Source organism: Colias philodice, chromosome 25 (genome assembly GCF_061535455.1).
Source record: "Colias philodice isolate Cphi_HAF_F1 chromosome 25, ilColPhil1 Martin Lab GWU primary, whole genome shotgun sequence".
NCBI classification, from domain to species: Eukaryota; Metazoa; Arthropoda; class Insecta; order Lepidoptera; family Pieridae; genus Colias; species Colias philodice.
Window position 1 is genome coordinate 6,175,620 of NC_143110.1, and position 27,699 is coordinate 6,203,318.

The 27,699-nt window shown below is 34.6% G+C and overlaps 1 protein-coding gene across 1 annotated transcript in view; it reads right to left on the reverse strand.

The window, feature by feature from the left end:
* Cbp53E (Calbindin 53E) overlaps nucleotides 1-27,699 on the reverse strand; it is a 112,482-nt gene that overhangs the window by 10,842 nt on the left and 73,941 nt on the right. Inside the window, exons 4-9 of the mRNA XM_089710729.1 lie at nucleotides 6,681-6,770; nucleotides 6,143-6,229; nucleotides 1,911-1,967; nucleotides 1,333-1,416; nucleotides 544-599; nucleotides 258-303 (exon numbers count right to left, since the gene is read on the reverse strand). Of these exons, the coding sequence (XP_089566855.1) occupies nucleotides 258-303; nucleotides 544-599; nucleotides 1,333-1,416; nucleotides 1,911-1,967; nucleotides 6,143-6,229; nucleotides 6,681-6,770 (420 nt within the window). The remainder of the gene's footprint in view (nucleotides 1-257; nucleotides 304-543; nucleotides 600-1,332; nucleotides 1,417-1,910; nucleotides 1,968-6,142; nucleotides 6,230-6,680; nucleotides 6,771-27,699) is intronic.

Sequence of the window (27,699 nt, forward strand, 5' to 3'; positions counted from 1 at the left end):
ATAATTCTCACTACGACTAACCTTTTTTTAAATTCAATAATCTTAGCATCCCCTAAAAAGTGCATGTAGCATTGCAAAAGAATTGAATAAAATGTGCAAAAATATAAAAAGTGAACACTACTTTGCATGACACTGAGACAAGCAAAAAATGCGCAGTGATGCGCAGATGATAATAAATGACCATAGACTTTAGAAGGATTTGCGTGGGAAAATGGCGTCACAGATTTATGATTGGCGGGAAATTAACTGTCACTCACCTTAAACACTTGTCTGCACAGGAAATTTTCCTTCACAGGAAGTAACCTTTAACACAATTGTTTATTAATCTGATGCTATTTGTTAATAGTTTATATATTATTCATTTATATAAGGTTAAATAATACATAAACAATAATTTGCCCTTATTTAAAAGAAAATCTTGAAATGTCTATAAGATATTCATATTTGAAAAATATTCATGTATAATAGTAACCTTTTTACGATATATTTTTGTTAAATTTTTACGATAAACCTATTAGTTATCAATATTAAATAAGAACTCACTTAGCCATTTCAGAAAGCTGCAGCCGCCCATCTTTGTTCGAGTCGAAAACTTGTAACTGTTAAAAAAAAATATTTTTTTATCTGTATCACATGTTTATTAGCGGGTCATATTAATTTTGTTTAACTAAGCTGTGGTTTCATCCCCAAGTTTCAGTCAAAAGCCATGTACGGTTAGGCCAAACTTTGCAAAATACGTTGAAATTAGTTTGACGGGTTATTTTACTTTACTACTCATGTTTAATTAAAATTTTGATACATTGGTATAAAGCTGTTTGGAAAATGACCTTTGCCTTACAGGCATAGAAAAAATTGTATTACTTTTTAAATTTTTTAGATTAGCAACATAAAAAATATGACTTTTAATTAATTATTGCGGTTATATTCAACGTAATAATCCTAATTTTTCAAAGGTACGAAACCAGATAATAATAAATGAGAGTCATCTAATATTGAGTGACACATGTCACGACCGCGTACCTATTTTCAGATGCGTTGCCATGGAAACCTCGGAAAAATATTTTATACGTTGCCAACATAAAGAATTAATTTGATTTTGGATAAGGAGGGTAACCACAGGGTATCCATTGAGCTATTATTACTACAGGGTAACTTGGACTCTTTCTTCTTGATGTAAAAGGCAACAGTTGTTATTTTTGTAACTTTTATACAAGCAACAGGTTCTTAATTTTTTTACAAGTAAGTAAATAACTGAAGCTAAATTAAGGTCGAATATTAAAGGTCGTATATTGACAAAAATGTTCCTTGTAAGAAATAAAAATAAAAACTTACCATGGTATCAGTATACTCAATCAATTTATCTTCCGAAACGTCGTTTATCTTCTTTGCCTCTTTCAAAAGATCTCGGAGGAAGTTCTGAAACGTATTTTTTTAATACTAAGATCAATCTTTATTATTCTTATAATTGTTTTCATTACTTTTAATCACAGGGAAAGAAAAATAAACATCTATTGGAGACAGTTTCTATAAGTTGTAGAGATTTTCGAAATAACAAAACATTCGAAATACAAATCTTATATTATCTATACTAATCTTATACTAATATTATAAAGCTGAAGAGTTTGTTTATTTGTTTGTTTGAACGCGTTCATCTCAGGAACTACTGGTCCGATTCTTGAAAAATTCTTTAGCTGTTAGATAGCCCATTTATCGATGAAGGCCATTATAGGCTATATTATATTAAGACGCCAGCAGGAGCGTAGCAATGCGAATAAAATCGCAGGGCACAGCTAGTTTAAAATATCGTTGAATATGTATCTATTATAATTGTGGTTAATAACTTTCACTTTATTAAAGCTTTTTACATATTTCTCTTGTTTTATTTTAATAAATATTTAATTCAAAACTACCTTCAATTCATCCGCTTCAATATACCCGCTGCCATCTGTATCGTACTCCCGCCATATCTATAAATAGGAAAGTTAATTAGAAACCTGCATTTCAAAGGCTTTAGACCTTTGTCATTTTAATAGAGTTAATTTAACTACTTACAGTTTTAATGAAGGAATATATTTTGTTTATACATATAATACTAGTGGTCTGCCCCGGCTTCGCTCGTGTTACATAATATTTAGTATCCTATGTCCTTCTCCTGGCTCTAAGCTACCTCCCTGCCAATTTTCAGCTAAATCGGTTCAGCCGTTCTTGAGTTATAAGTGGAGTAACTAACACGAATTTCTTTTATATATACAGGGTTACAGGTTAAGTCGACCTATTCCTGTTAAGAGCGTGTAGTAGGGGTCAAAACAAACTGATTTGATCATATAATACAATATCCAAAAGTTAGCCGTTGAAGAGTTATTGCAATTTTAATTTTTTTCTTGAAAATGCCACTTTATCTTCGCATTTAGCGTTTAATTTTTTATTTTACTTATTTGGTCTGGGTTTTTTTGAGTTTTTATGTAAAGGTTGAGTTAAACAATAATTCTCAGCAATAAAAATCCATATCGCTGCAAACAATTCAAAGAAATGGCTTTTAAACTAAAAATAATAACATTAAAATAATTATGTTAACTCGTTTTAAACAAAGATATTGAAAAAAATCTCTATGAAAATGTGTCTGCAGATGTTTTTAAAAACATGTGCATGTTCTTAGCAATGTAAAAAGGTATGATAATCTCAGGTAGCATTCGTAGATTCCAAGAAATCGGGGATAAACTTGGTATGGGGAAATAATTCTTAGAATAGCTCATTAACATCGGTCTAGTTATTATCTGCCTATGCGAACAATAAAGGGTTGTGCCGCGTGATTATGATGTCTCACTCACACGCTGCAACTATCTCGCTTCCACCTACTGGAGAGAGCGAAAGGGATGCCGCTTTGTATTTTTTAGTCTGCTTATGTGATTCGTCCGTAGTAGATGCGATTTCTGTGCTCCTCTGTGTATTGACAACGAGACTTGGCTTTCTTTTTGGACTGATTTTCTTCCGATTCTGTGACCGTGGCTCGAAACTGGACTTTGATTTTTGCTTGCGATTTGAATTTTCAATATGAGTTCGTATACTAACTAAGAATATGCTGACATTTTGATGTGTTACGGGTTTTGTCAAGGTGTATCTGCACATGCTCGTGCGGAATACATGACCCGCTATCCTGACCGTCGTGCACCAGATGTTAGTGTCTTCGAAGGGACCTATCGTCGCCTTAGAGAAACTGGTTCGATTCTAAGACGACGAACAGACGTTGGTCGGCCATCTGTCCGGGTTGAGGAAGACGAAGAGGAAAATGAAATTAAGCGATTTTTTCGAATGGATCCCACGACATCAGCAAACATTGTTGCCCGAGAACTTGGTCTGTCTCAGTGGAAAGTATGGTTCACAATAAACACTTCAGGATATTACCCATATCACTACACGCCCGTGCACGTGATGGAAGAAGGAGATCCTTTAAGAAGACTAGATTTTTGTAGATTCATGTTGAATGCGGATCTGAAAAAACCCCTCGTTTTTCAAAAAAAATTATGGACAGATGAGTCCAAATTTGATCAAGACGGCATCACAAACTACCATAACGCTCACTATTGGGCTCCGAAAGCACGTGGCAATCCTAACAAGAAGAATCCAAAAAAATCACAAAGACGATTCAGTCTTAATGTGTGGATGGGGATAATTTCAAATAAATTAATTGGACCATACTTCCTTCCGGACAACCTAAATGGTGAAAATTATGAGACCTTTCTGCGCCAACATTTAAGCGACCTACTTGAAGACATACCCCTGACTTTGTTAAGAGACATGTGGTTCCAACATGATGGCTGCCCTGCACATTACAGAAGAAGTGTTAGAGAATGGTTAAACATCATCCAAACAGATGGATCGGAAGAGGTGGGCCCATACCATGGCCGGCTAGAAGTCCAGACCTAACCCCCATGGACTTTTACGTATGGGGGCATATGAAGAGTCTGGTGTACAATGAGCCGAACCCGATTCCATCTGTTGATATTTTACGACAAAAAATTATCGATGCAGCCAATAAGATGAGGAACCAATTAACAACTGGGGTAGTCAAGAGTTCTCTGCGGAAAAGGTTTCGAATATGTGTTCGCAATAGAGGAAGACATGTTGAGCAGGAACTGTAAAGTTTTTAAGAAAAATAAATTATGACAAAATTTATTCTGATGTACTTTACTAACACTGTCCCATGTTTATCCCCGATTTCTTGGAATCTACGAATGCTACCTGAGGTTATCATACCTTTTTACATAGCTTAGAACATGCACATGTTTTTAAAAACATCTGCAGACACATTTTCATAGAGATTTTTTTCAATATTTTTGTTTAAAACGAGTTAACTTAATTACTTTAATGTTATTATTTTTAGTTTAAAAGCCATTTCTTTGTATTGTTTGCAGCGATATGGATTTTTATTGCTGAGAATTATTGTTTAACTCAACCTTTACATAAAAACTCAAAAAAACCCAGACCAAATAAGTAAAATAAAAAATTAAACGCTAAATGCGAAGATAAAGTGGCATTTTCAAGAAAAAAATTAAAATTGCAATAACTCTTCAACGGCTAACTTTTGGATATAGTATTATATGATCAAATCAGTTTGTTTTGACCCCTACTATACGCTCTTAACAGGAATAGGTCGACTTAACCTGTAACCCTGTATAGATGTATATAAGGTAATAATGTTCAGTAACAATTCACCTTCGCCTCAGAATACTTAATATGTAAATAGTATAGCTAATGCCTTCGCTTCGCTTTAATAATTTTTTTTTGTAAAGTAAAAGCCTCTATTTTTTAGGAACCTAGGAACTATTACATACGAAGAGTGGTCTATTCTTCAGTTAATTGATTATTTAAGGCAACGCTAAATACAGAAAAGGAACTTAATACAGAAAAGGAACGTTTTAAGCTTATTTTGGTAAATCGTAACGACGAAATCTTTCTGGAAAGTTTATTTCCTACATCCTAACAGAATAATGTTACGAAATAAGCAACAAGTGCGAATATCATAATTTAATTCGTCATAACAATGAATATTATAGCTTAAAAATGTAACTTTCATAGCAAACTGTTAAAATACGTCCATAAATATGAAGCTTTATGTACAAAAACAATATACTTAGTTCATAAAACTAAATAAAAAATGCTTTAATAAGATAAACTCATGAAAATTATTGTACTGCCACCGATCCTTGATAAGTGTGCAAAGTTTTAATAAAATCTGTCTGTTAAAAGTGGGTCAAAATGGACTTTAAAGGAGACGGTTACATAAAAAATACAGGTGAAGCTATTAAAGGCGTGTTAATAATATAATAAATAAGGGCGTAGGGATGTGACGACCCCATCGCCCACGGTTGGAATATCTATTGTTTACTTGACAATAGATATTCCACCCGTGCAATCAGTCAACCCGCAGGACACCTTGTGGCGGGGTGTCGGGGAGTAGCGACCCCGCGGGAACCGAGTGCTCCCGGGGGAGGCCCCTGTCTTCACCTCCGGCTTGCCTTCACCGGCCGGTCGGAGTGAAGCCTGACGAGGACAGGACCCCCACCTCTGGCTTGCCTTAACCGGCCGGCCAGAGTGGAGTCGCGAGAGCTTTTAGCTCGAAGGGTGGATGCGAAGCGTAAGTGGCGAGTGGGCACGTGATGCTGGACCCTCAGGGAGCGCGTGATCGTAGTTTAAAGTCCAGGGACGCCTCTCTACCCTTAGCTGCTCACAATATGTTGCCCCCTTGTCGCACTATTGCAGCGACTTATTTCGGGGGCCCATACAGTGAGAGGGCGAGTCACCACCTGCCAACATATTTTTACTTTCTTTTAGTAGAAAGGCAGGTGCCATAGTTTCCCATAGTCCCCAGTACCAGTCTATTAAGCAGCCCAATCCATAGCCCAATTATTAAATTTCCATACCCTGCAATAGTCCTACATCGGCCGCGGACTGCCTAGGGCTGTATCTCTATAGTGCAGTCATGGGCAGGCTGCGGCTGGTGTCCCACAACACATTAAAATTCTCTAAAGGGCCTCTGCGTGTTGGATCCGTGTCCCCACGTAAGCCTTCCAAAGATCCGGGTACCGTCCTTCTGGTGGTACCCGAGTATTATGGAGAAGAGAAACATAATAAATAATAATACCTTCATAAATTCCACGCTGGATTCCAGAGGATTATCAAACCTGAAGAGTAGGAGGAAATTTTCTTCCATAGGCAGAAGTTGCGCCAACTGCAATTACCAAAGTTTCACGTCGTTTTTATATTGGACACTTAGGAAATTTCTTTTATCTAGAATTTAGAGGTGTTGAAATGGACAAAAGTCTAGATTGACGTAATATTTAGGGAATAAGGCTTTTAGGAATATGAAGTATATCTTCCCTAAATAAAGTAAAAGTAGTAAAAAGAGGCTGAAATAATTAATGAAAATAATTGTACTCTTTCAAAATAAAGGTACCTAGCTCGCTTATTATAATATTATTATTAATTCGCGTTTATTATAATATTATTCAGATCAAAAAACAATAGAAAAAATTGGTACTTATTTATATTATGTACCAAACTTAGTGCCTCATAAATTATACAGTAGTCTATCATCTATGGTAGAGTCAGACTATACAGGCTATGTATGCCGTGTATGCCCTAATTCTTTTTATATTGTGTAGACTGTAGAACATACCTACCTCTCTGATATCAATTTTCCCATCTTGATTGTCATCATACGCTTCCATGAAACATGCCTTCAGCTCCACTAGCATTGAATCAGATACAGCCTGGAACAAAAGACAGTATTTATTAATAACAGAGAGGTAGGATTTTTACTGCATCTGCAATACTGATGCCTGACTATACCTTCGAATCACGTCTCAAGATCGAAAGCTTTTTCTTTAAAAAAAATGTTGTGTGGTTTTATGAAACCACGGTAAAAGTGGAACTGTTCGAACGGTTCCGAACACTGCTTTGTGTAGCGCATGTCGCGTGACGGTCGGCTGCCGAGTAGGTATTACTAGTGTCCGACCGAAACTGGTTTCCAGGCCGAAACCGAAACCGAAACCGAATGTTCGGCCGTGGCTTCAGTTTCGGCCGAAACCGAAACCGAAACCGAAACTCACGTGGTCAAGTATGAAATTTCTAAAAATACTGAACTTTGGTGCATTTTACCTATTATTTTGCCTTAATTAGGGCATGAAATGAAAACACAGTATATTAAATTTGTTGTAATAATTTATTTAATTTAAAATAAAAAAATAATATTTTTAAAATATTAATAATAACAATTTTAATTTTTATTATTTTTTCAAATTAAATTCTCAGTAAAATCAGTCATCTAAATCAAATCAGTAATTGTTACTGTTAAGTACTTTAAATACTAAGTTTTGGTATTTTGAGATCTTTCTCTTTATTAAAGAGTCTTTAATACTTTTTTTTTTTTTTTTTTTTTTTTTTTTTTTATTAATTTACCATTTAGTAACACTATATAACCTTTACAAATTTTCGCCAAACTGTAAAACAGTTTGTTGGCGTTGCGCTCCTACTTATTATAGATTAACCTAGGTTATACATTGCCAAATTAGTTAGTTGATAAACAAACACTTAAATACCGCTATAAATGACATACATAGTATAAAACAAAGTTTACATAGTATAAAACAAAGTCACATTTCTCTGTACCTCTAGGTTATACATTGCCAAATTAGTTAGTTGATAAACAAACACTTAAATACCGCTATAAATGACATACATAGTATAAAACAAAGTTTACATAGTATAAAACAAAGTCACATTTCTCTGTACCTATGTATGCTTAAATCTACAAAACTAAGCAACTGATTTTGATGCAGTTTTTTTTTTTTTTTTTTTTTTTTTTTTCTGTTAGAGTGATTTGACAAGATGAAGGCTTCAGTATAATATAAATAATCTATATTATGTTAAGTTTCAGCCAACGCGGGCGAAGCCGCGGGCGGAAAGCTAATACTAGATATTTGACAAAATGTATTTTTTTAATTTACTCTTTACAGATCCTATTTTTAATTTATTATCGTCTAGTAAAATCGGGTACATGTTACAAATTTTTGGTATATAATATTTTCTAGTTCGCTGGTCGTAACAATTTTTTGTTATTGGTACATAAAATTTTCTTACTTTTGACGCTCTTGTATTAAATCTAAACTGTTTAACAATCTTAAATTCATTACTATAGTACGTGTCTATTGCATTTAAATATATAGCCTTATAATTTACAGGTAAGATGTTACAATGGGGAAATAATTTGTCATAATTATTTTTAAATTTCTTTCGAACTTTCTTATGAACTAAATACTTAAGTAATCTTACTTGTAGGTTCTTTATTTGATCTAAGTATGTTTTAAAAGTTAGGCCATAACAACTCAGTCCATAACTTATTATTGAGTCAGCAAGTGCATAGTAAACAACGTACAGAGTATGTTTATTTAAAATCCGACTTAGGTAGTAAAACTGTCCCAAGACTGATCTCAAACGATTACACACATAATTTACATGTAATTTCCAATTAAAGTGTTTATCAATTGTCAACCCCAAATATTTAATATTGTCAACGACATCCAACTTACTACATACACAGTTAGTTTTATTATTATGAAAACATTCATATGTGTGGCCTATTAAATTAATTTGAAAAGCTGAATTTTTAGCATTTTTATTGTGTGGTGAATAAATATATAGACATTTTGTTTTTTGTATATTGAGAATTATACCATTGTCATGTGCCCACTTACACACGTTCTCGAAATCCCTCTGTACTCTGTCCACCATGACTGCTGTGTCGTTGCCGGCGAGCAGCAGGCACATGTCATCTGCATACATACAAACCCTACAGTTCTTGACCACATTCGACACGCTGTTCACGTGCATAATATAACCAACCGGGCCGAAAACGGAGCCGGTCGGGACTCCTAACTCCACAGGTATCTCAGCTCCAGTCGTTCCATTGATGACGGTACGTAAAGTTCTATTCGCCAAATATTCTCGGAACCATTGGTTAATTGGTCCCCTTACCCCACATTCGTCCATAGCCTGTAAAAGCTGCTCGTGGCCCAGCGTGTCGAATGCTTTTTTATAATCTATAAACAGTGCCAGGACCCGCTGCCCACCGCCAAGCCCTGTGTTTACATAATCTGAAAAGTCAGTTAAAGCCGACGCAGTACTACGACCCTTCCGGAAACCATGCTGTGTTTGAGACAATACATTATTACTTTCCAAAAAAGAACTTATTTGTTGAATAATTATTTTTTCTACAATTTTATTAATTACGCACAAGATGGCTATAGGTCTGTAATTAGAATAATCCAAATGACTACCATGTTTATATATTGGCCTTATTAGAGATTTCTTTAATTCTGTTGGGTATTTTCCATTTGATATACACATATTTATAAAATTTGCCAAAACGGGACTGACTTTTTCTTTAACATATTTTAAATCTTGAACCCTAATCTTGTCTATGCCTGGGGCTTTATCACAGCTTAATTTGTCAATAACCTTCTCAACCTTCTCTTTGCTCACTTTTAAAAATCTAAAAGAAACATTACTCGTTTTAACATATTCATTACGATCTAAAAATTTTTGATTACATTTATGTTTTATACTTACAATTTCTTGTGTAAATGTTTTTGAAAAATTATTACATATACTCTCAATGTTCTCATTCTCGCCCAAATATTTCATTATTGTCGCATCTACATTATTTTTGCTACGTCCCAGCCATTCATTAATTTTACACCATATTTTTCTAAAATCCCCTTCACATTTCTGTAGTTCCCCCTGCTTATATTTATTTTTGGCAGCATTTATAATTTTATTTGTTTTATTTCTATACCTAGTATATTCTAACCTCTTATTCATATTTTTAGGATATTTTTTCCAAGTTCTGAATAGTTCATCTCTTCGCTCAATCATTCCCTTAATTTTTTTAGTTACCCATGGTTGTGTTTCCCTATGAGAATTTTGTACAATTGCCACTTTAGAAGAATTATAAATGCTGCCAAACAACGAACTCAATGTTTCATACAACATCAATGGGCAATTTAATGTCAACAATTCCGACCAATCAACATTATCTAATTTACTTTTAACTAATTTATTACACAAAGTATACTTTAATGTCGGTACATACGGTTCACAAACGTTTGGCACGAGATCTAAGCGCGTTCCTATCAGGTGATGATCTGACAGCTTACAGGTGAGCATGTGTGCAGAGACGCTCGCCGCGTTGCGCGTACGCACCCACACATGGTCAATGCACGACGACTGCACGACGCCGTCAACGATCGCCTCGCGCGTAATCTCACTCGCCGGTATTGCACATCTTAAGCCGTATTCACACATCATATTCTTATATTGTGAAATTGTGTTATTCAGTCTGTTGTTTAACAAGTCCAAGTTTACGTCACCTATGAATAATATATCATCTGTTGACAGACAATCTAGCCCTAAGCTAGATTTAAACTAGTTTATAAGACAACAGCTAAGCAGTCTTTTTCTATTGTGCATCAAAATATTCAAGGCTTGGCTAGCAAATTATTAGAAATAGAATTATTTTTAAATCATAATAGAATTAAAATATTTTGTGTAACAGAACATTGGCTTAAACAATGTCAGTTGTTAATAAATATTGATAATTATAAATTAAAAAGTATATACTTTAGAACAAACGCTATTCATGGAGGTTCTCTTATTTTTGTACACGACAGTTTAAAATGCAAGGAACGAACTGACATTGTTAGCCTTTCTGTAGAACGGACCATTGAACTGTCCTGTGTGGAGCTGGAGCGTTATATTATTGTTTGCGTTTATAGACCCCCTTCCAGTGACTATAATATGTTTCACGAATTACACCTACTTCTGCAACCTGTATTGATAATATATACTGCGACTGCAACTGTTTAGACAAAAATATTCTCAATACACTCACTTCGGATCACTGTGGCCAGAAAGTAGTTTTTGAATGGGATTGTTTACCTGAATTTAAAAGAATTAATGTTAGGCCTATAACTAAAAAAGGCATTAATAAATTTAGAGATAATATTAATAAAAACCTGCCCGTACTGAATGATCAATCCTGTCATAATAATCCTTGTGAAATGTTTAAAAATCTTTTTAATTTAGTGCATAATGAATTTGAAAAAATATTTAAAGTTAAATCTTTAAATATTACCAAGGATTTACCATTTAGTAAATGGGCGACACCTAGCATACATAGGTGTAGGATCGTTCTTTATGAGTTATATGGTATGAAGCAATATAATAAAGACCCATCTTTTCTTAGTTATGTTAGAAATTACTCAAAAACTTTTAAAATTGTTTGTTTTACTGCGAAGCGTTTGTATATCAGAGATAAAATACGCGACTCCGATAATAAAGTTAAAACAGTTTGGTCTATTATTAATGGTGAAATGGGTAAAAGCAAATCAAGTAATACCATAAAACTTGTTAATAATGGCATGGTTATTGACAAAAATGCTGATGTTGCGCTTGCATTTGAAGATTTCTTTAGTAGTGTCCCTGCTAGCATTACTAATAATTTAAATTCGTCTTCCGCACTTGCAGAGACCTTTTTGAGGGACCATGTTGCGGGGTGCAGCACATTATTTGAATTGCGACACGTAACTGCTAATGATATTGTTACAGCCTTTAAGACACTAAATTTAAAAAATACTTGTGATCTTTGGGGAATGTCCGTAAATTTAGTTAATAATATAATAGAAAATATTGCGAACAATTTAGCTTTTATATTTAATAAGTGTTGTGACTATGGTACATTTCCTAATTTATTAAAGCTTAGTAAAGTTATACCTCTATTTAAGAAAGGCGATCAAGAAGACTGTAACAACTATAGACCTATCTCGATTTTACCAACATTAAGTAAGGTATTCGAAAAGTTAATATTAAACCAATTGACTAGTCACTTTGCATCTAATAATTTGCTGCACACCAAACAGTTTGGTTTCACAAAGGGGCGCTCAACCACAGATGCTGGAGTTGCACTACTAACACATATATATAAGGCATGGGAAAACTCAAAAAATGCTTTGGGGATATTTTGTGACCTCTCCAAGGCATTTGACTGCGTTGAACATTGTACTTTATTGCGTAAACTTAATCACTATGGGATTAAAGGACAAGCTCAGAACCTCATAGCCTCATACCTGCATGATAGGATACAAACTGTAGTTGTTAATGGAGAACGTTCTAGCGGTGCGTCAATTAACATTGGTGTTCCACAGGGATCTATTTTAGGACCCTTCTTGTTCTTGGTATATATCAATGATCTACCTTATTATTTACAGGATAGGTGTGAAATAGTTCTGTTTGCAGATGATACCTCATTAATATTTAATGTGGATAGGCATGACCCAAATGTTGACGAAGTGAACAGTGCTCTTTTACACATATCCGACTGGTTTACTGCTAATAATTTATTATTAAATGCCAAAAAAACAACTTGTGTTGAATTTTTACTACCAAACGTTAAAAAGTTAAGCAGAAATATTACCTTGAACGGGGAGGTATTACACCCTACAGAATCGACTGTATTTCTTGGGTTAACATTGGACGAGAAACTACAGTGGGGAGCCCATGTCAACACCGCTGCAGGTAAGCTCAGTTCAGCAGCATATGCAGTCCGAAAGGTAAGGCATCTCACCGATGAAGATACAGCTAGATTGGTTTATTTCAGCTACTTTCATAGTATTATGTCCTATGGAATTCTACTATGGGGCAGGGCAGCAGATATAGAAACTATATTTATCTTACAGAAAAGAGCCATTCGTTCTATATATAATTTACGTGCTCGGGACTCACTAAGAGATCTCTTTAAGAATACTGGTATCCTTACTGTACCATCACAGTATATATTTAATAATATTTTGCATGTACACAAAAACGCCGACTTACACACAAGAGTAGGAGATAGACACTGTTATGGCACAAGGAACAGAAATAGAATTGAAATGCCATTTTTCCGATTAGCTAAAGTTAAAAATTCATTTATGGGTCAAGGTATACGCTTTTACAATAGAATTCCTCATAATATTAAAGAGTTTAGTAGTTCTAAATTTAAAACTTATATAAAAAATGTACTAGTTCAGAGAGCGTACTACAGTATTCAGGAATATATGGACGATAAAAACCCATGGAGGGTTGTCGCGTAAAAACCACAGGACAGTTCTTTGGCATGTTATTATAATATATGTTGTTACATATGTATTTTGTAAAATTGTAAAACTGACATGATTTAAAAGAGCAACTATGGAGTTTCTTGCCGGTTCTTCTCCGTAGATACTGCTTTCCGAATCGGTGGTAAATTTTAAAATATGTAATGACGTTTCAAAAGTGCTTCTTTAAGAAGTCTAATTGAATAAATAAATGTTTGAGTTTGAGTTTGAGTTTGATGGTAATATCTGCTTAAGTAGAAGATCACACTCACTCAAAAATTGCAATCTATTGGAGTTCGGCGGTCGGTACGTTGCAATTATGTGAACTATGTTTTTGTCTGTTTTTAATTTTCCAACTAGTATTTCCGAGGCTGAAGTTTCTTTTATGTCTGCGTAAAAATTCAATGAGTTCTTAGAGTATATCAATAAGCCCCCTCCCCTTTTATTTTCTCTTGTATTTGCATGCAAGTTGTATTGCGGTATTTTATAAAACGATAATTCTTCTTTTTTTACATTTACTTCCGATAGTATTATTATATCTATTTTTTCATCGCAAAGTTGTAGTAAGACCATAAATTCACTAAAGTGTTTTCTTAATGATCTTATATTTAGGTGTACTATATCTAATTGTTTTTGTTTGCCTTTAAAATATTTGCTCCAATCTTTCGTATCATTGTATCGAGTATATTGTATTCCATCATCCAAATTGTCAAGTGAAGTATCCATAAAAGATTATAAAATATATTTTAATACTGTATGTATGAGCCTTAACACAGTAACGGTAAATAATAGAATAATACAGTATTACGTTGCTAATTACTCGACTTGTGTTTCTTCGGTTTGAATCAGGGACTTAATATCTTCTTCACATCTTATATTAAAAATTTGTTTTTCAGACTCATTTTTTTTTACTAATATGCTACAATTTTGAAACCATATATATGAATATTTTGATCTTAGCTGCTGCTTGGCGGTCCAAAAAAGTTTGCGTTTTAATGGGGTCATTTCTTCGTTAATAAAAATCCTTTGTTGATTTTCATTACCATAAATGTTGTGGTTAGTAAGAAGAATTTTTCGTTTCTTTATCCACCGGTCCCTAGCCGCCTTAGACCGCAGCGTAAGAAGGATCGGGCGCGGTCGACGCGGCTTATCGTCGAGTTTTGTCACTACCTTCTTTTCTGGCGCGCCTACCCTCTTTACCTCTTGTATGTCTTCAACTGGAAGGTTTAATTTTTTGGCGATAGACTCGACCACCACTTTCAGATCTTCATTTTCGTGACACTCCACAAATGCTAGTTCTACATTTCTCTCCAATTCTTTTTGTTCAATCTTCTCCAATCTCTCCTCTAATGCCATGTTACATTTTTCTAAATAAACATTGCGTCTTTCTAAGGCTGTTATTCGCCTATCTGCTTTATGTTTAAATTCTAAAAGTTCCCCGTAGCACTCAGAATAAAATTCGACTAGTCCTGTCAGCTCCTGTAGTTTGTTTTCTATTTTAAACACTGTTTCTAGCTTTTTGTTGACTTCCGTCAAGAGATTCTCTATTGTAAGATTACCAGAATCAATGGCGATTTTCGGTGATTTGGGTGTTGAATCTATTTTCACACAATCTTCACATAAATCGTTATGCGGCAATTTCTTTGCACATTTTTTGTGAAATAATCCACCACAGGTCCCTTTACACTTAACTACATCGTCCTTTGTCGCTGACAAGAACAGTTTACATTTCTTACACTGCACCATCGTCGATAATAATTATTAATTACTACACATCCGCACTCGGAGCGCGCGCGAGCGGAATTGGATTGGTATTTGTACTTAGAAGAATAATCAGTCTCTTTTAGGTACCTCTTATATAAAAATAATAATTATTAATTACTATTACACCCAGTTCCAATCTCAAAAATTGTTTCCACCAGCGTGGGTCAACCAACGCTTTGACAGCGTCCGTCAAAGCGTTGCCGAGGAAAACGAAGTTAGACGAGCGTGAACGTGTGTGAACTAAGTTCACTGAACTTGTGAAATGAGTTTCGGTTTCGGCAAAAGTTTCGGCCGATTTTGGCCGAAACCGAAACTGTGGCCGAAACTTGATTTTTGGCCGAAACTCGGCCGAAACCGAAACCGAAACCGAAAGTTCGGTCGGACACTAGGTATTACACAGACCAAAAAGTTTGAGACGATGTAATAAAAGTTTCACTTTAAAAACTTATAAAAATGAGGAGAGAGGAGGAGCTTCATAATTCGACTGTATTTTATTGGGTTTGCTACCTCTGAACTTTCGATAGGGTGAACCCATTTCCTTTATGATGATTTTTTTTGCCGTCCGTCGTGTGGTCCCTATTAAATTTTGTGTAGTTTTAACAAATTCAAAGCGGTTTTTTAATAGTTATCAATATTATTGATACGCATTTCAATGAAAATAATTAAAAATGAATACTTAATGAATACATGACAGACGGATTAACACAAATAATTATCTAGCAATCAATCAGTTTCAACCATCGACGATCATTAGCACTGTATTTTCACAATATGTATTGTGATTGATAGGCGAACACAAATCTGTGAATAATATTTGACTGGTGAAGTTTTAACTATAGGGTCAACCGGGGCAAATGCAACTATGGGGCTATGGCAACTAGTTATCATAACTAATTTATTAGAGTTGTTGTAATATATCGCCACCTATGATTCAATAACTCAACGACTAATAAATCTTACAAGTAATAGATGGTGCCACTACGATGAAAACTATTTGATTGATAGGCCATTGTGTCAAACCGCTATTTTGAAGTTGGTGTGCGTAAAAACAGGTGTCGAGTTTTACAGACAAAAAAATTGTTTAGGAGTGATTTTTTGCAGGTGTTTTTGATTGGACACGATTATCACAAGCCGTTAAGCATATTTCATTTATATTTTTAATGCGTTAGTTGACTCTATTTTGTGTTATTGATGCAGTTACAATTGCCTCATGAAAATTTCACTGTGGGGTTATTGCAACTGTGAGGTTAGTTACAATAGCCCCTTATATTTTTGTATGAAACTAAAAACACTAGTGATGTGACAGTGTCGATATTTTTATTATGTATCCTTCTTGGTAGTCAAAATATACTTTCTTTATGATTAATTAAAGAAGAACCATCGATTATTTCTTCGATATTATACCCAGAGACGGGTTCATAAGTAAAATTAAAATTAGATAAAGCGTGGTTAAAGACTATAAGTAACTAAAAACGATAGGTAGGATAGTTCTGTGATTGTTCAAGTAATTTTTAGTTAACGGTTGATTAACTAATAAACGTATTTTGTTTGGTTTACGTTTTTAACAATATTTAACACAAAGAATATTATTTGTTCTGACCAAAAACTAAAATTGACTTAGTAGGTAGTACACTGTAATTTTCTTTTTTGTTGCGATTTAAAGTGGTAAATCAAAGTAGGTACATGAGATTTTCCTCTAAATAATGCGGCGCCATCTACGATCGCAACGTTATTGTATAGATAACGTTATTGTATATATATATATAGAATAATAAAAATATATCGATGAATAAGTTTTTTGCATTCCCCACACTAATTCTCTAACAAATAGTTGCATTTGCCCCACATTTAGAAAAATAAGATTTTTCCTGAAAACTCGTCCTTGCTACACGGTAATCCAGTTCAAAATCCTATGAATAACATGAAATCTCATAAATATATTCTATATTCGTTGTTTTATATGAAATAGAAGAAGAGCTATGGCAGTTAGTTGCATTTACCCCCGACTAGGGGTTAATGTAACTTTTTCTACCAATTTTAGGAAATATTCTCACTACCAGTTATTTATAAGACTACTGTATTGCTTGATTGGTTTAAAATAATCTTGAATAAATACAAAAAACAATAAATGGGTCAAATAAATGACCAAATATAAAAGGAGATAACTGCAACCGATCAAACTTGAGACTTGTTATTTTTTAGTTGCATTTGCCCCGGTTGACCCTACTGTTATTTTTTATGATAGCAGGGCCGAGCCGCCCCTGTGTGCGAAGTGTGCGGCGCACACAGGCGCCAAGACAATAGGGGCGCCGCGCCGCCACTGCCACCAAAATTATTTTTGTTACCTATATGATTGTTTTTTGTAGTGGAGTATCGACAAGTAAGTAGGTACAATAGGCGCAACATAGGCCTTGTAAACAACAAAACATCTATAACGCTTATTGAACAAGTCTCTCAATATTTAATGTTTATTATTATTCACGTTTATGGTTTCATTTTACGTTTAGGGTTTTAGTTTACATTCCTTACGAGCTCAACGTTAAAACGGCGGCAGTTCTTTGAATCAGAGAAAAAGTACTAGTTATTTTAAACCGTAGAGGCGCCGAGTTTGTATGAGTATGAAATTAGTCCACTCATTTCGTCCGAAAAAAAAGGCAAATAAAAGAAAGTGAATTTGCGCATCTATTTTTTTGATATGTTGTAGGGGATACCTAGAAAAGCTTAACTTGAGTTTTTCGACCAAGATTTCCTATGAGCTTTCGTCGCCATCTTGAAAAAAGGGCTAAAATTGGTTTTTCGGCAATAACTCGGCTATCCGATGAAATTCGTAAATCACTTATAAGACACTTTTTGTTCCTTTTTTAATGCTCTACAATTAAGTTCTGACCATTTTTACTGTATCGTGCATAGTTATCGAGATATCGATCGATAAAGTAAAAAATTATTGTAAGACCTGGCATCCGTTTTGACGAGTGTGTTTGCATTTTTTCAATTATAAAATTTTCTTGAAACCATTTTTCATTCATTTTACCGTGTGTTGTACTTTTTTTCGCTCAAATGCAATTCAACTTTTTTTTTACTGCACAAACACATTATTTGTTTAAAAAATATACTTTAGTGTGATCTTTAATTTGTTCTAAAGTCTGGTCTATGTACTTATTTTTTATCCCATCAATTTCCTAAACAATTTCCCATTCGATTCGCCATGCGAACACAACCGAGCGAGCAGCTCGCTCGACGGTGAGCGTGAATTCACCGACTCTGCGGCGCGCTGGAGATCGTAATTTTTGTCCAACTAAAAAACTCCAAAAAGTAAATTGTAGGTCTGAATATTCTCTACAAGTTCGAATTCTACGATTTTTTAAATACATGTATATTGTATATGTATTAGATACATGTTATACATAATGTAGGTATATGTATTATGTCCTAAACAAAAAAAAGCAAAAAACTAAAAATGTGTCCTGAATTTTTGAAGTGAAACTTCTTTATCGGGGTTGGAAAAAAATTGAGTGTAACATTTTTTCGTTACGCGTGACTTTTTCCGTTACGCGCCATCTTTTTCTTATCCCTACCACGCGTGATTTGACGTATTTCTGTAAAGTTGCATATAGTAAATTATTTTTTGAAAAATAAGGTCATAAATAAGTTTCACTTCGTACGTGTGTACACTAGTACACGCACACATTTTTTTTACTTTATCGATCAATATCTCGATAACGATGCATGATACGGAAAAAATGGTCTAGACTTAATTGTAGAGCATAAAAAAAGGAACAAAAAGTGTCTTATAAGTGATTTCCGAATTTCATCGGATAGCCGAGTTATTGCCGAAAAACAAATTTTACACCTTTTTTTTAAGATGGGGGCGAAAGCTCATAGGAAATCTTGGTCGAAAAACTCAAGTTAAGCTTTTCTGGGTATCCCTACAATATATCAAAAAATTAGATGCGCAAATTCACTTTTTTTTAAATGTATATAATGAGTGGACTAAATATGAATGAGTGAGTTTCTGAACACAACCCGATGCGATGCGTGCGACGCAAGCGGGGCCCGGGGGTGGGGTCATGGGTATTCCCCGATTTTAACGAACGAGATAGCTAAGGCAAAACAAAACAAATGAACAATCATTTGATTGAAAGTGTGTGTGTGTAAGGTGCGCATTGAATTTTTATAAAATAAGAGGCGCTTCATAGGTTTCGCACACAGGCGCTGCCGGGGGTCGGCGCGGCCCTGTTAATGATAGTGTATAGTGTAACATATTCATTTAGAGATAAAAGATAATCTTAGGTACAAGCATGTACAAGTAATTATTACCTACATATTTTAGATTAAATATTTAAACATTGCTATTGTCAAACGTTCCTAAAATTATTTCCTTGATGTACCTATAGTACATCATTTAATTATTATTAATGCCCTACTTATGTAGTAAAATATTTGAAAACGCCTGGTATTGATTAGATATTATACAAACTATGTAATAGCAGTTTCATAAAGAAGCTTCAATTGTATTCACAGCTTTTAGGAGGAGGAAGGAGAGATATAGCTACCCTACCTACCCTACCTACCTGCTACCTTACCTACTTTCTACATTTATTTAAATTTTGTCATCTATAATTTCATCATTTGAATTTTACACTTTCTCAATGTTTATTTTTTACATAATTTGTTTTATTATATAAATCAATATCGAGTTCTAATTTGAACTGATTTATGGCTCACTGACTGTTGTTGACTGTAAGTAGCTTTTTTCAAGCCTTTGAATAAAAAGCTGTACATCTACTTAATGTATTGCAACAGGTCCTCCTATTGAATAAGCATATAAGAGTTAGCTTTGTGGATTTTAATATCTTTAACATTAGCCTAACAGTCACCAGTAAAATTAAACTTACATTTGTAGAGGATTTCGACACTTAAATATAGAGGTCAAGAGAGGCGGGCGGAATAATTGCGAAATTTAATTTAAATCATTCTACGCTCAACTGTAACATAACCATGATAACTTGCTTTTATTCCAGTTTTATTATTGTTTGACGAAATGTTTTCACAACTGTCCTTAGAATAACGGCAGTATTGTTATTGTTGAATAAAACTTTTGAACGTAAAATGTCAGCGTCTCCTCCCACTAGCTTGTTATTCAATCTACAAATAAAGTATATTTTATTGGTCCCTTACTTTTGTTTTGGATTATATGAGATGATTCTATCTAATAACTTTTACTTTGACATTGAAGAATTGCGTTTAAGCTCGTAATTCTATTCCATATCCTCTCGTGCTCCAAACAATAAAAGTATTAAAAATATATGAGGAGTCCCCAAAAAAGGCTAATCCACGTTCGAAGGACGTATTGGTATTGTCTACTCTGATCGTTTTCACGTAAAGTGAGGTATAAAATCGATTCCTACAATCCCTATATTTTGCGCGTTGCCGCTTCAATTTCAACTTTCTAACATACTCTTTTGTACTGAAAACTTTTATATTGTATATCGCGAATTGTTCTAGAAAATAAAACTTTGCAATTCGATCTCGGAAAACTTGCAATTGCTCCACTCTGAGAACAATAGCCGCCTTCCACCGGTAAATGGGAAATAAAGATTTTCTGATTCGTCGGAGAATTGAATATTAAATGGAAAATAACAAGTAATTTCTCTTTTGTTCGCGGAGTGCTAATCAGAGGTTTTAATGCTTATTGTGTCATAGAAATGTATGAGCATAATACGCAATTCAAAGCACAGAAGCGGTAAAATGGATTTTATGGGGAACAGATCGAAGCGTCAGATGCTAGGAGATTTTAAGTACCTATAAAGATATTGTAATTATATTGACTGTCATAAAGTTTTTCTTTAGCTACCGAATTTTACTATGTACAATGTACATACTACATTTGAAGTTGAAATACTGCCTACCTATATCAATGTTATCAATTTTGTGTGAGTAGCGAATTATCCGACAATAACTGGGCCCCTATTTAAATTAATTATAAAGGAAGGACTAGCGGTCCGCCCCGGCTTCGCCCGTGGTACATAATATTTACGTTTTCTCTACATAAAAACCATCCTCGTACTTCAAGGAATATAATAAAAAAAGAATGATCGAAATCGGTTCAGCCGTTCTCGAGTTATGCGCTTACCAACACATTTTGCGATTCATTTTTATATATAAGATAAGATTATATATAAAGATTACATAAAATAAAACATTGCTATACTTACTGAGCAGTGAGCGAAACATATTGATTCCATATAATCCAATGAAGCAGGCGGAGGAATGTATCATCAAAGCAATCATGTAAAAAATGTAATAAACTTCACAATTGAACATGACGTGAAAAATTTTTAATATTCCCCTTTCACATAATATCAGGATCGTCAAAATGTATTGAAACATCGAGCATGTATTGAAACGACTAGAATATCGATTTGATATTGAATCGATATCGACTCGACTCGCAATTTCGTGAGCTCGAATCGGCAAGTGCTGCTGATGTAGAATATTACATTTTCTAAATGGCTTTAATCTGGAAAATATAATGTTAAAAGTAGGGCCCATGAAGGCTAAATGGTAGTTTGTATCTTGAATCTGAAAATTATTGGTGTACGAGGATATTAAGGTTGCGCCAGAACAGTGATTAGAAGAGATAAGTGCATGATATAATTTTATGCATCTATAACAATTTCATAAAATATTAGAGTTAGGTTCTCTCAGTTTTCTTCAAAATCCATACTAATATTATAAATGCGAAAGTAACTCTGTCTGTCTGTCTGTTACTCAATCACGCCTAAACTACTGAACCAATTTGCATGAAATTTGAAGATATTTGACATGAAGATATTTTGATACCCGAGAAAGGACATAGGCTACATTTCATTGCGAAATATGTACCACGGGCGAAGCCGGGGCGGATCACTAGTTTCTTATAATTATTTAATCGCAATTAAAACTTTGATATTATATATTATCTAGATTTCTTTTTATTATTTTAATCAGAAAGTTACTTTCGCCCTGTTGAAAATAAATTATTTACTAAGACAAATAAATTACTTAGCTACCGTTATTGTTTTTAGTTCCCGTATCTTACTTTTATAAATAGCTACAATGTTTGTTTAATAACTTTTACATTGCTAAAGGAACAAGAACTAATTCCAAGTTAAATGTATCGCTTAGATACCACTGAGCACTAAATAAGTTGCGGTCAATCAGGGTTGCCACTTGCGACGTATTAAACATTTTCAAAAAAAAAAGTATACTAAACAGTAAAAACTACAAAAATTGTCTTTTGATTTACAGTGATGATGGAATATCTATCATATAATATATTATATCATATAGATTATGAACGTAATATTTATTTATGTTTCTTTTGTACTGCGAATCAGCGTGTGATTGATGTCATAAATGTTTTGGTATTGAATTGTTTTCCATATTTCAGCAAGTATACAAGTACGAGTCGAATTATTTTTACATTAAAGGCAATATTATGTGTGATGAAATTTTTTTAAATAATAGGTTTTTTGCAACTCGTCAAAGCCGAAAGGACAGAGGGTTATTACGTTCTTAATTAATTAAAAAAAAAATATATTTTTAGCAATACTGGCAACCCTATTCCCAACTGGATTTATCCGGCTTCAAATGAGTTATATCTCGCCCTAGTCAGTTGCAACTAGTTGGCCGGAACTAAGAATTTTATTGAAGATGAACAATAAATATCCTACATTGATATTTTAGAACGCATTTGTACTGAACAAATGTAAAAATTACAAATGTTATTTTTTATCCAAAAAAAAGGCTAAATTATTTACAAGATGGAAGAAAATTGCATAAATATTTATTCTTAATAAACATTCAAGCTTTTTAAAAGGTTTATATTTAGTTAATTATATATTACGTAGTTCGAATATGTACCTATTCGCAATGTAGTAAAAAAACGTAAGATATGCTTTCATCTTTTGTAATCAAAATTGTTTATCATTCAATCTTGCTGAAGCTTTTGCGAGTATCTATTTAGTATCTAATAATAAGTATGTAGGTATGTAACAAAGGGCAAGAAAAGTGTCTAGAACGGAACCTTCGTCATTGGGAATACTGCAAAAGATGCGGCATAGGATTATTTTATTACAGCATTCATCTAGATAATGCACCTGAGACACTTTTAACGTTCTAAACTAAATTTAATTCAAAATGTTTTTAAGAAAAAGGACGCGTACATTTTCCTTCCTTCGTAGGTATACCTATCGCCTATATACATACCTTCTTTAGGCGCGTTGAGAGTAACATTTCAAGGTTGCATCATGACAATGCCGTCACGTCATGGCAACACCGTCACGTTGTGGAGTAAGGCGATGATTTTGGTATCTTTGAATTTTGCCAAAGAAGTTTCATTTCTGACACGTGATCGGACCACACGCTCTTTTTTAACATACGTTTACGTAACTTACGTTTTGAATGTTATTTTGTTAGTGTACGAACTACACAAAGCTGACATTGTTTGATCTATCATGTGCTACTGAGTCCCGCTATAAAACTGTCCAGCCATTACTCCAATGCCTGACAGATTTGGCATTATTCCAACATGGCAGTCACGAACACCAGGGAGTTTTAATCTTGTAAAAGTTTAGGATTTATTTTAAAGCTGTAACTTTTATTTTAACATTGTGAAAGGGTTTGAATTTACGTTTAGACGCGTTTGGCGTTTGCGATAGTGATGTTTTTGTTTGCGGATTGCGGTTTAAATAATGTATTTTTTACTATGATATATAAAAAAGCTAGATACGTTACCCGCTCTCTATTTTGGAAAGAAAAAACTCAGCTAAGTGCCCGAGTTTCACTTAGTCACGCACCATTCAGCGTCGTGGCTGGACGTTCTTTTTACATTTTAATCGGCAGTTGTTATTACGAAGTACATGAGTGAGACATGTATTATGTCTCGTGCGTGAGAGTGAAAGAGAGAACAACTGTATTGGTGATAATGCGTTAGTAAGTAGGTATGTATTAATTACGCTGTTTTTAGTGCAATGATGTTGGCGTATGCCGCGTCTACTAGTATAATAGGTCATTGATTTTTTATACTAAACGTGTTCTGCTGCATTGCTATAATATATATAACAATGCAGCTTGCAGTACTTAACGTGGATGGATGATGGGTGCATGGATGGATGGATGAATGGATGGGTGTTTGTTACTTTTACTTAATTATTTATCATACGGGCAAAGTATCAGCTACTACATGTTAACTAGTATGAACTTTAAAGCCACAGACCGTAGAGCTTCTACGCCCTATTTTCAAGCGTCTATCGTAATTTTAGAAAAAAAAAGTACTTAACCCATTATTTGATTCTAAATTTTTCTCAAATTCTTCAATATTCTATATTTAATCTAATTCGATGTTGGGGTTTAGCAGTGAAAGCTAAGCAGACACAATTTCACATTTGTAGTATATACTACACCACATAGCTACTTGTATACCAAATATTTCGTAATACATTTTTACACACAAATAAAATAAAACGACATAATTCTCCTCTGTCTTAACTTCAAAGCATTTAACTTATATAATAGATATTGTCTGTATTTACGTGTCGCCAAATAACTTTGAACAAAACACCGTCTAACAAATTCCATGGCGGAAGGACTTCGCCTTAAAAGTTTTGAAAGCTCTATATTTTATTCAAGCTTCCAATTGTCATTTAGCGGGTAAATAATAAAATAGATTTTTGAACAATGTCGTGTTGGAATTGAAAAGTTTGAGGCTTGTAAGTATTTGAATAAATAGAGCTGATGTTTTGGGTATATTTTAATACTTGCTGCGCTTCGCGGTTTCACCCGCGTGGCTCCGCTCCTGTTGGTCTTAGTGTAATGATATAATAATAATAATAATAAGGGCGTAGGGATGTGACGACCCCATCGCCCACGGTTGGAATATCTATTGTCTACGTGACAATAGATATTCCACCCGTGCAATCAGTCAACCCGCAGGACACCTTGTGGCGGGGTGTCGGGGAGTAGCGACCCCGCGGGAACCGAGTGCTCCCGGGGGAGGCCCCTGTCTTCATCTCCGGCTCGCCTTCACCGGCCGGTCGGAGTGAAGCCTGACGAGGACAGGACCCCCACCTCTGGCTTGCCTTAACCGGCCGGCCAGAGTGGAGTCGCGAGAGCTTTTAGCTCGAAGGGTGGATGCGAAGCGTAAGTGGCGAGTGGGCACGTGATGCTGGACCCTCAGGGAGCGCGTGATCGTAGTTTAAAGTCCAGGGACGCCTCTCCACCCTTAGCTGCTCACAATATGTTGCCCCCTTGTCGCACTATTGCAGCGACTTATTTCGGGGGCCCATACAGTGAGAGGGCGAGTCACCACCTGCCAACATATTTTTACTTTCTTTTAGTAGAAAGGCAGGTGCCATAGTTTCCCATAGTCCTCAGTACCAGTCCATTTAGCATCCCAATCCATAGCCCAATCATTAAATTTCCATACCCTGCAATAGTCATACATCGGCCGCGGACTGCCCAGGGCTGTATCTCTATAGTGCAGTCATGGGCAGGCTGCGGCTGGTGTCCCACAACACATTAAAATTCTCGAAAGGGCCTCTGCGTGTTGGATCCGTGTCCCCACGTAAGCCTTCCAAAGATCCGGGTACTGTCCTTCTGGTGGTACCCGAGTATTATGGAAATGAGAAACATAATAATAAAATATAGAGGTACTTCAAGAATCAATATCTAATTTCAATGTAGGCAAGTATATATTTTTTAATCTTATATTATTTTATTCAAAACCTTATTTCCGCTTCCTATTAAATATCTCTTTTCTATATGGTTATAACACAGAAGACAATATATTATAGCACGCAACTCTGATGTTCTTGTTTCAAAGACACTTTAAAGACAATTTTTTTACGACATTATCACTTCGTGAATGTCAATTTTATATTCAAAAAGAATTTGAAAAAGGAAGCAGCTGTCATATCTGTATTCAAGTCATGTGTTATGTAATTTCTAAGCCAATAAAGGCCTTGGTTTGGCATCCCGCCAAGTCGCCACAGATAACTATAACAATTTGAGGTGAAATAATAATAAGGTTAGGGCGAAGTGTGATCAAAATAAGGGTACATTTTAGATTATTGTTTTATTATTTTCCAATAGGTATATTGTAGAAAACGTTATTTTAAAGATTATTTTCTTTCTAACTATGATAAGACTTATTATACAGATAATTTAATTCATTGATATGGTTCAGAACTAAAACCAATTAAATTATTGCAGTATTACCACCGATCCTTGATAAGTATGCATAGTTTTTCCGTTTAAAGTGGGTTAAAATCGAGTCTAAAGAAGTCGGTTACAAACATACAAACATACAGGTGAAGCTAATAAAACCAGGTTAATAATCAAGATGCATTTTTTGGAATTTTATATAATCAACTAGCAAACCGGGCGAACTCTGTTTCACCACCAGAGACACCTTTTCTTTGCTATAAACCTCACGGAGCCCGAGACCTTTCCAACGAATGCAAAACCGTGGAAATCGGTTCGTGCGTACGAAAACAGTGTTAGTTTTATGCAAGTTCAGATTTAAGCAATTTGCATCTTAAAGCAAGTTGTAACTTTGCTCTTACTAGCGTATGTATTTTAACGAAAACTTTGGCAACTTGCACAACGTAAATATTAAACTTTGTAATTGATGTTCTAACTTACATAACGGTACTTAAATAGAATTGGTGAAATTAATTATTATTGAAATGAAAAAATACATTGTATACGCTTATTACTTTGTCACAACGCAACGACGACTTTCAGATCGCAAAATTATTTCTGGGAGTATTCCCAGAAATAATTATTAGTTATTACCTATTAACTAAAAAGAATTAACTAAAATATACATTGTAAAAAGTTTAAATCAGGGTACCTATGTGCTAAGGTGATATCGTACAATTTTTAATGTGATTGACATCGGAAACGTTTCCGCTCGAAAAGTAGTTTGTAAACACGATTGTCTTCTATTCTCATCGGAATGTAAGGAAAACTTTCCAGAGCAGGCTGATTACCTACTTGTACTAGTAGCTGATAATAATATACTTGTAGTTACTCAAATAACCGTTACGTATTTTCCGAACATTTCTGTGTAATGTTCCTATGTACGCTCGATGTTTTTTTGGTGAAATGCTCACAGTGATTGTGTAATATTATGTACGTTAATGTGCCTTCCGATTTTTGCTTATTAAAATGTTAATAATAATATTATATGTTCGTTGTTTTTGCATCTAATCCAAAAGTAGCATGCCTATCGGTTTTCTACAGAATTCATTTTGGTGAATGTGCGAATGAACTCCACCACCTGGTTCCATCTTCCCCATTTCTTCACCGCACATCTAGACGGGGAATGGGATTCCATCCCTTCACAGTCGACATTCCTCATGTACGTACGCAGCGTTATGCAAATTCTTTTTTCATCCGAACTGCGAAGGAATGGAATTCTCTTCCATCGTCGGTGTTCCCCGTAGACTACAATATCCAGCTCTTCAAGTCCAGAGTGAATAGGCTTCTTCTGGGTAGACGTGCTCCTAAATAGATCGCATCACAGCTTTACATCAGGCAGGATAGCGGTCAAACGTCTACCTATTAACTATAAAAAAAAGCTGTTCAATAAATTTGGAAAACAGCGAACATAAAATATGCTCTACTAGCATCCTTAAAAATGCGCTCTATCAAACGTCATAAAAGTGGAATTTATGTGAAATAAATCATTATAATTCTG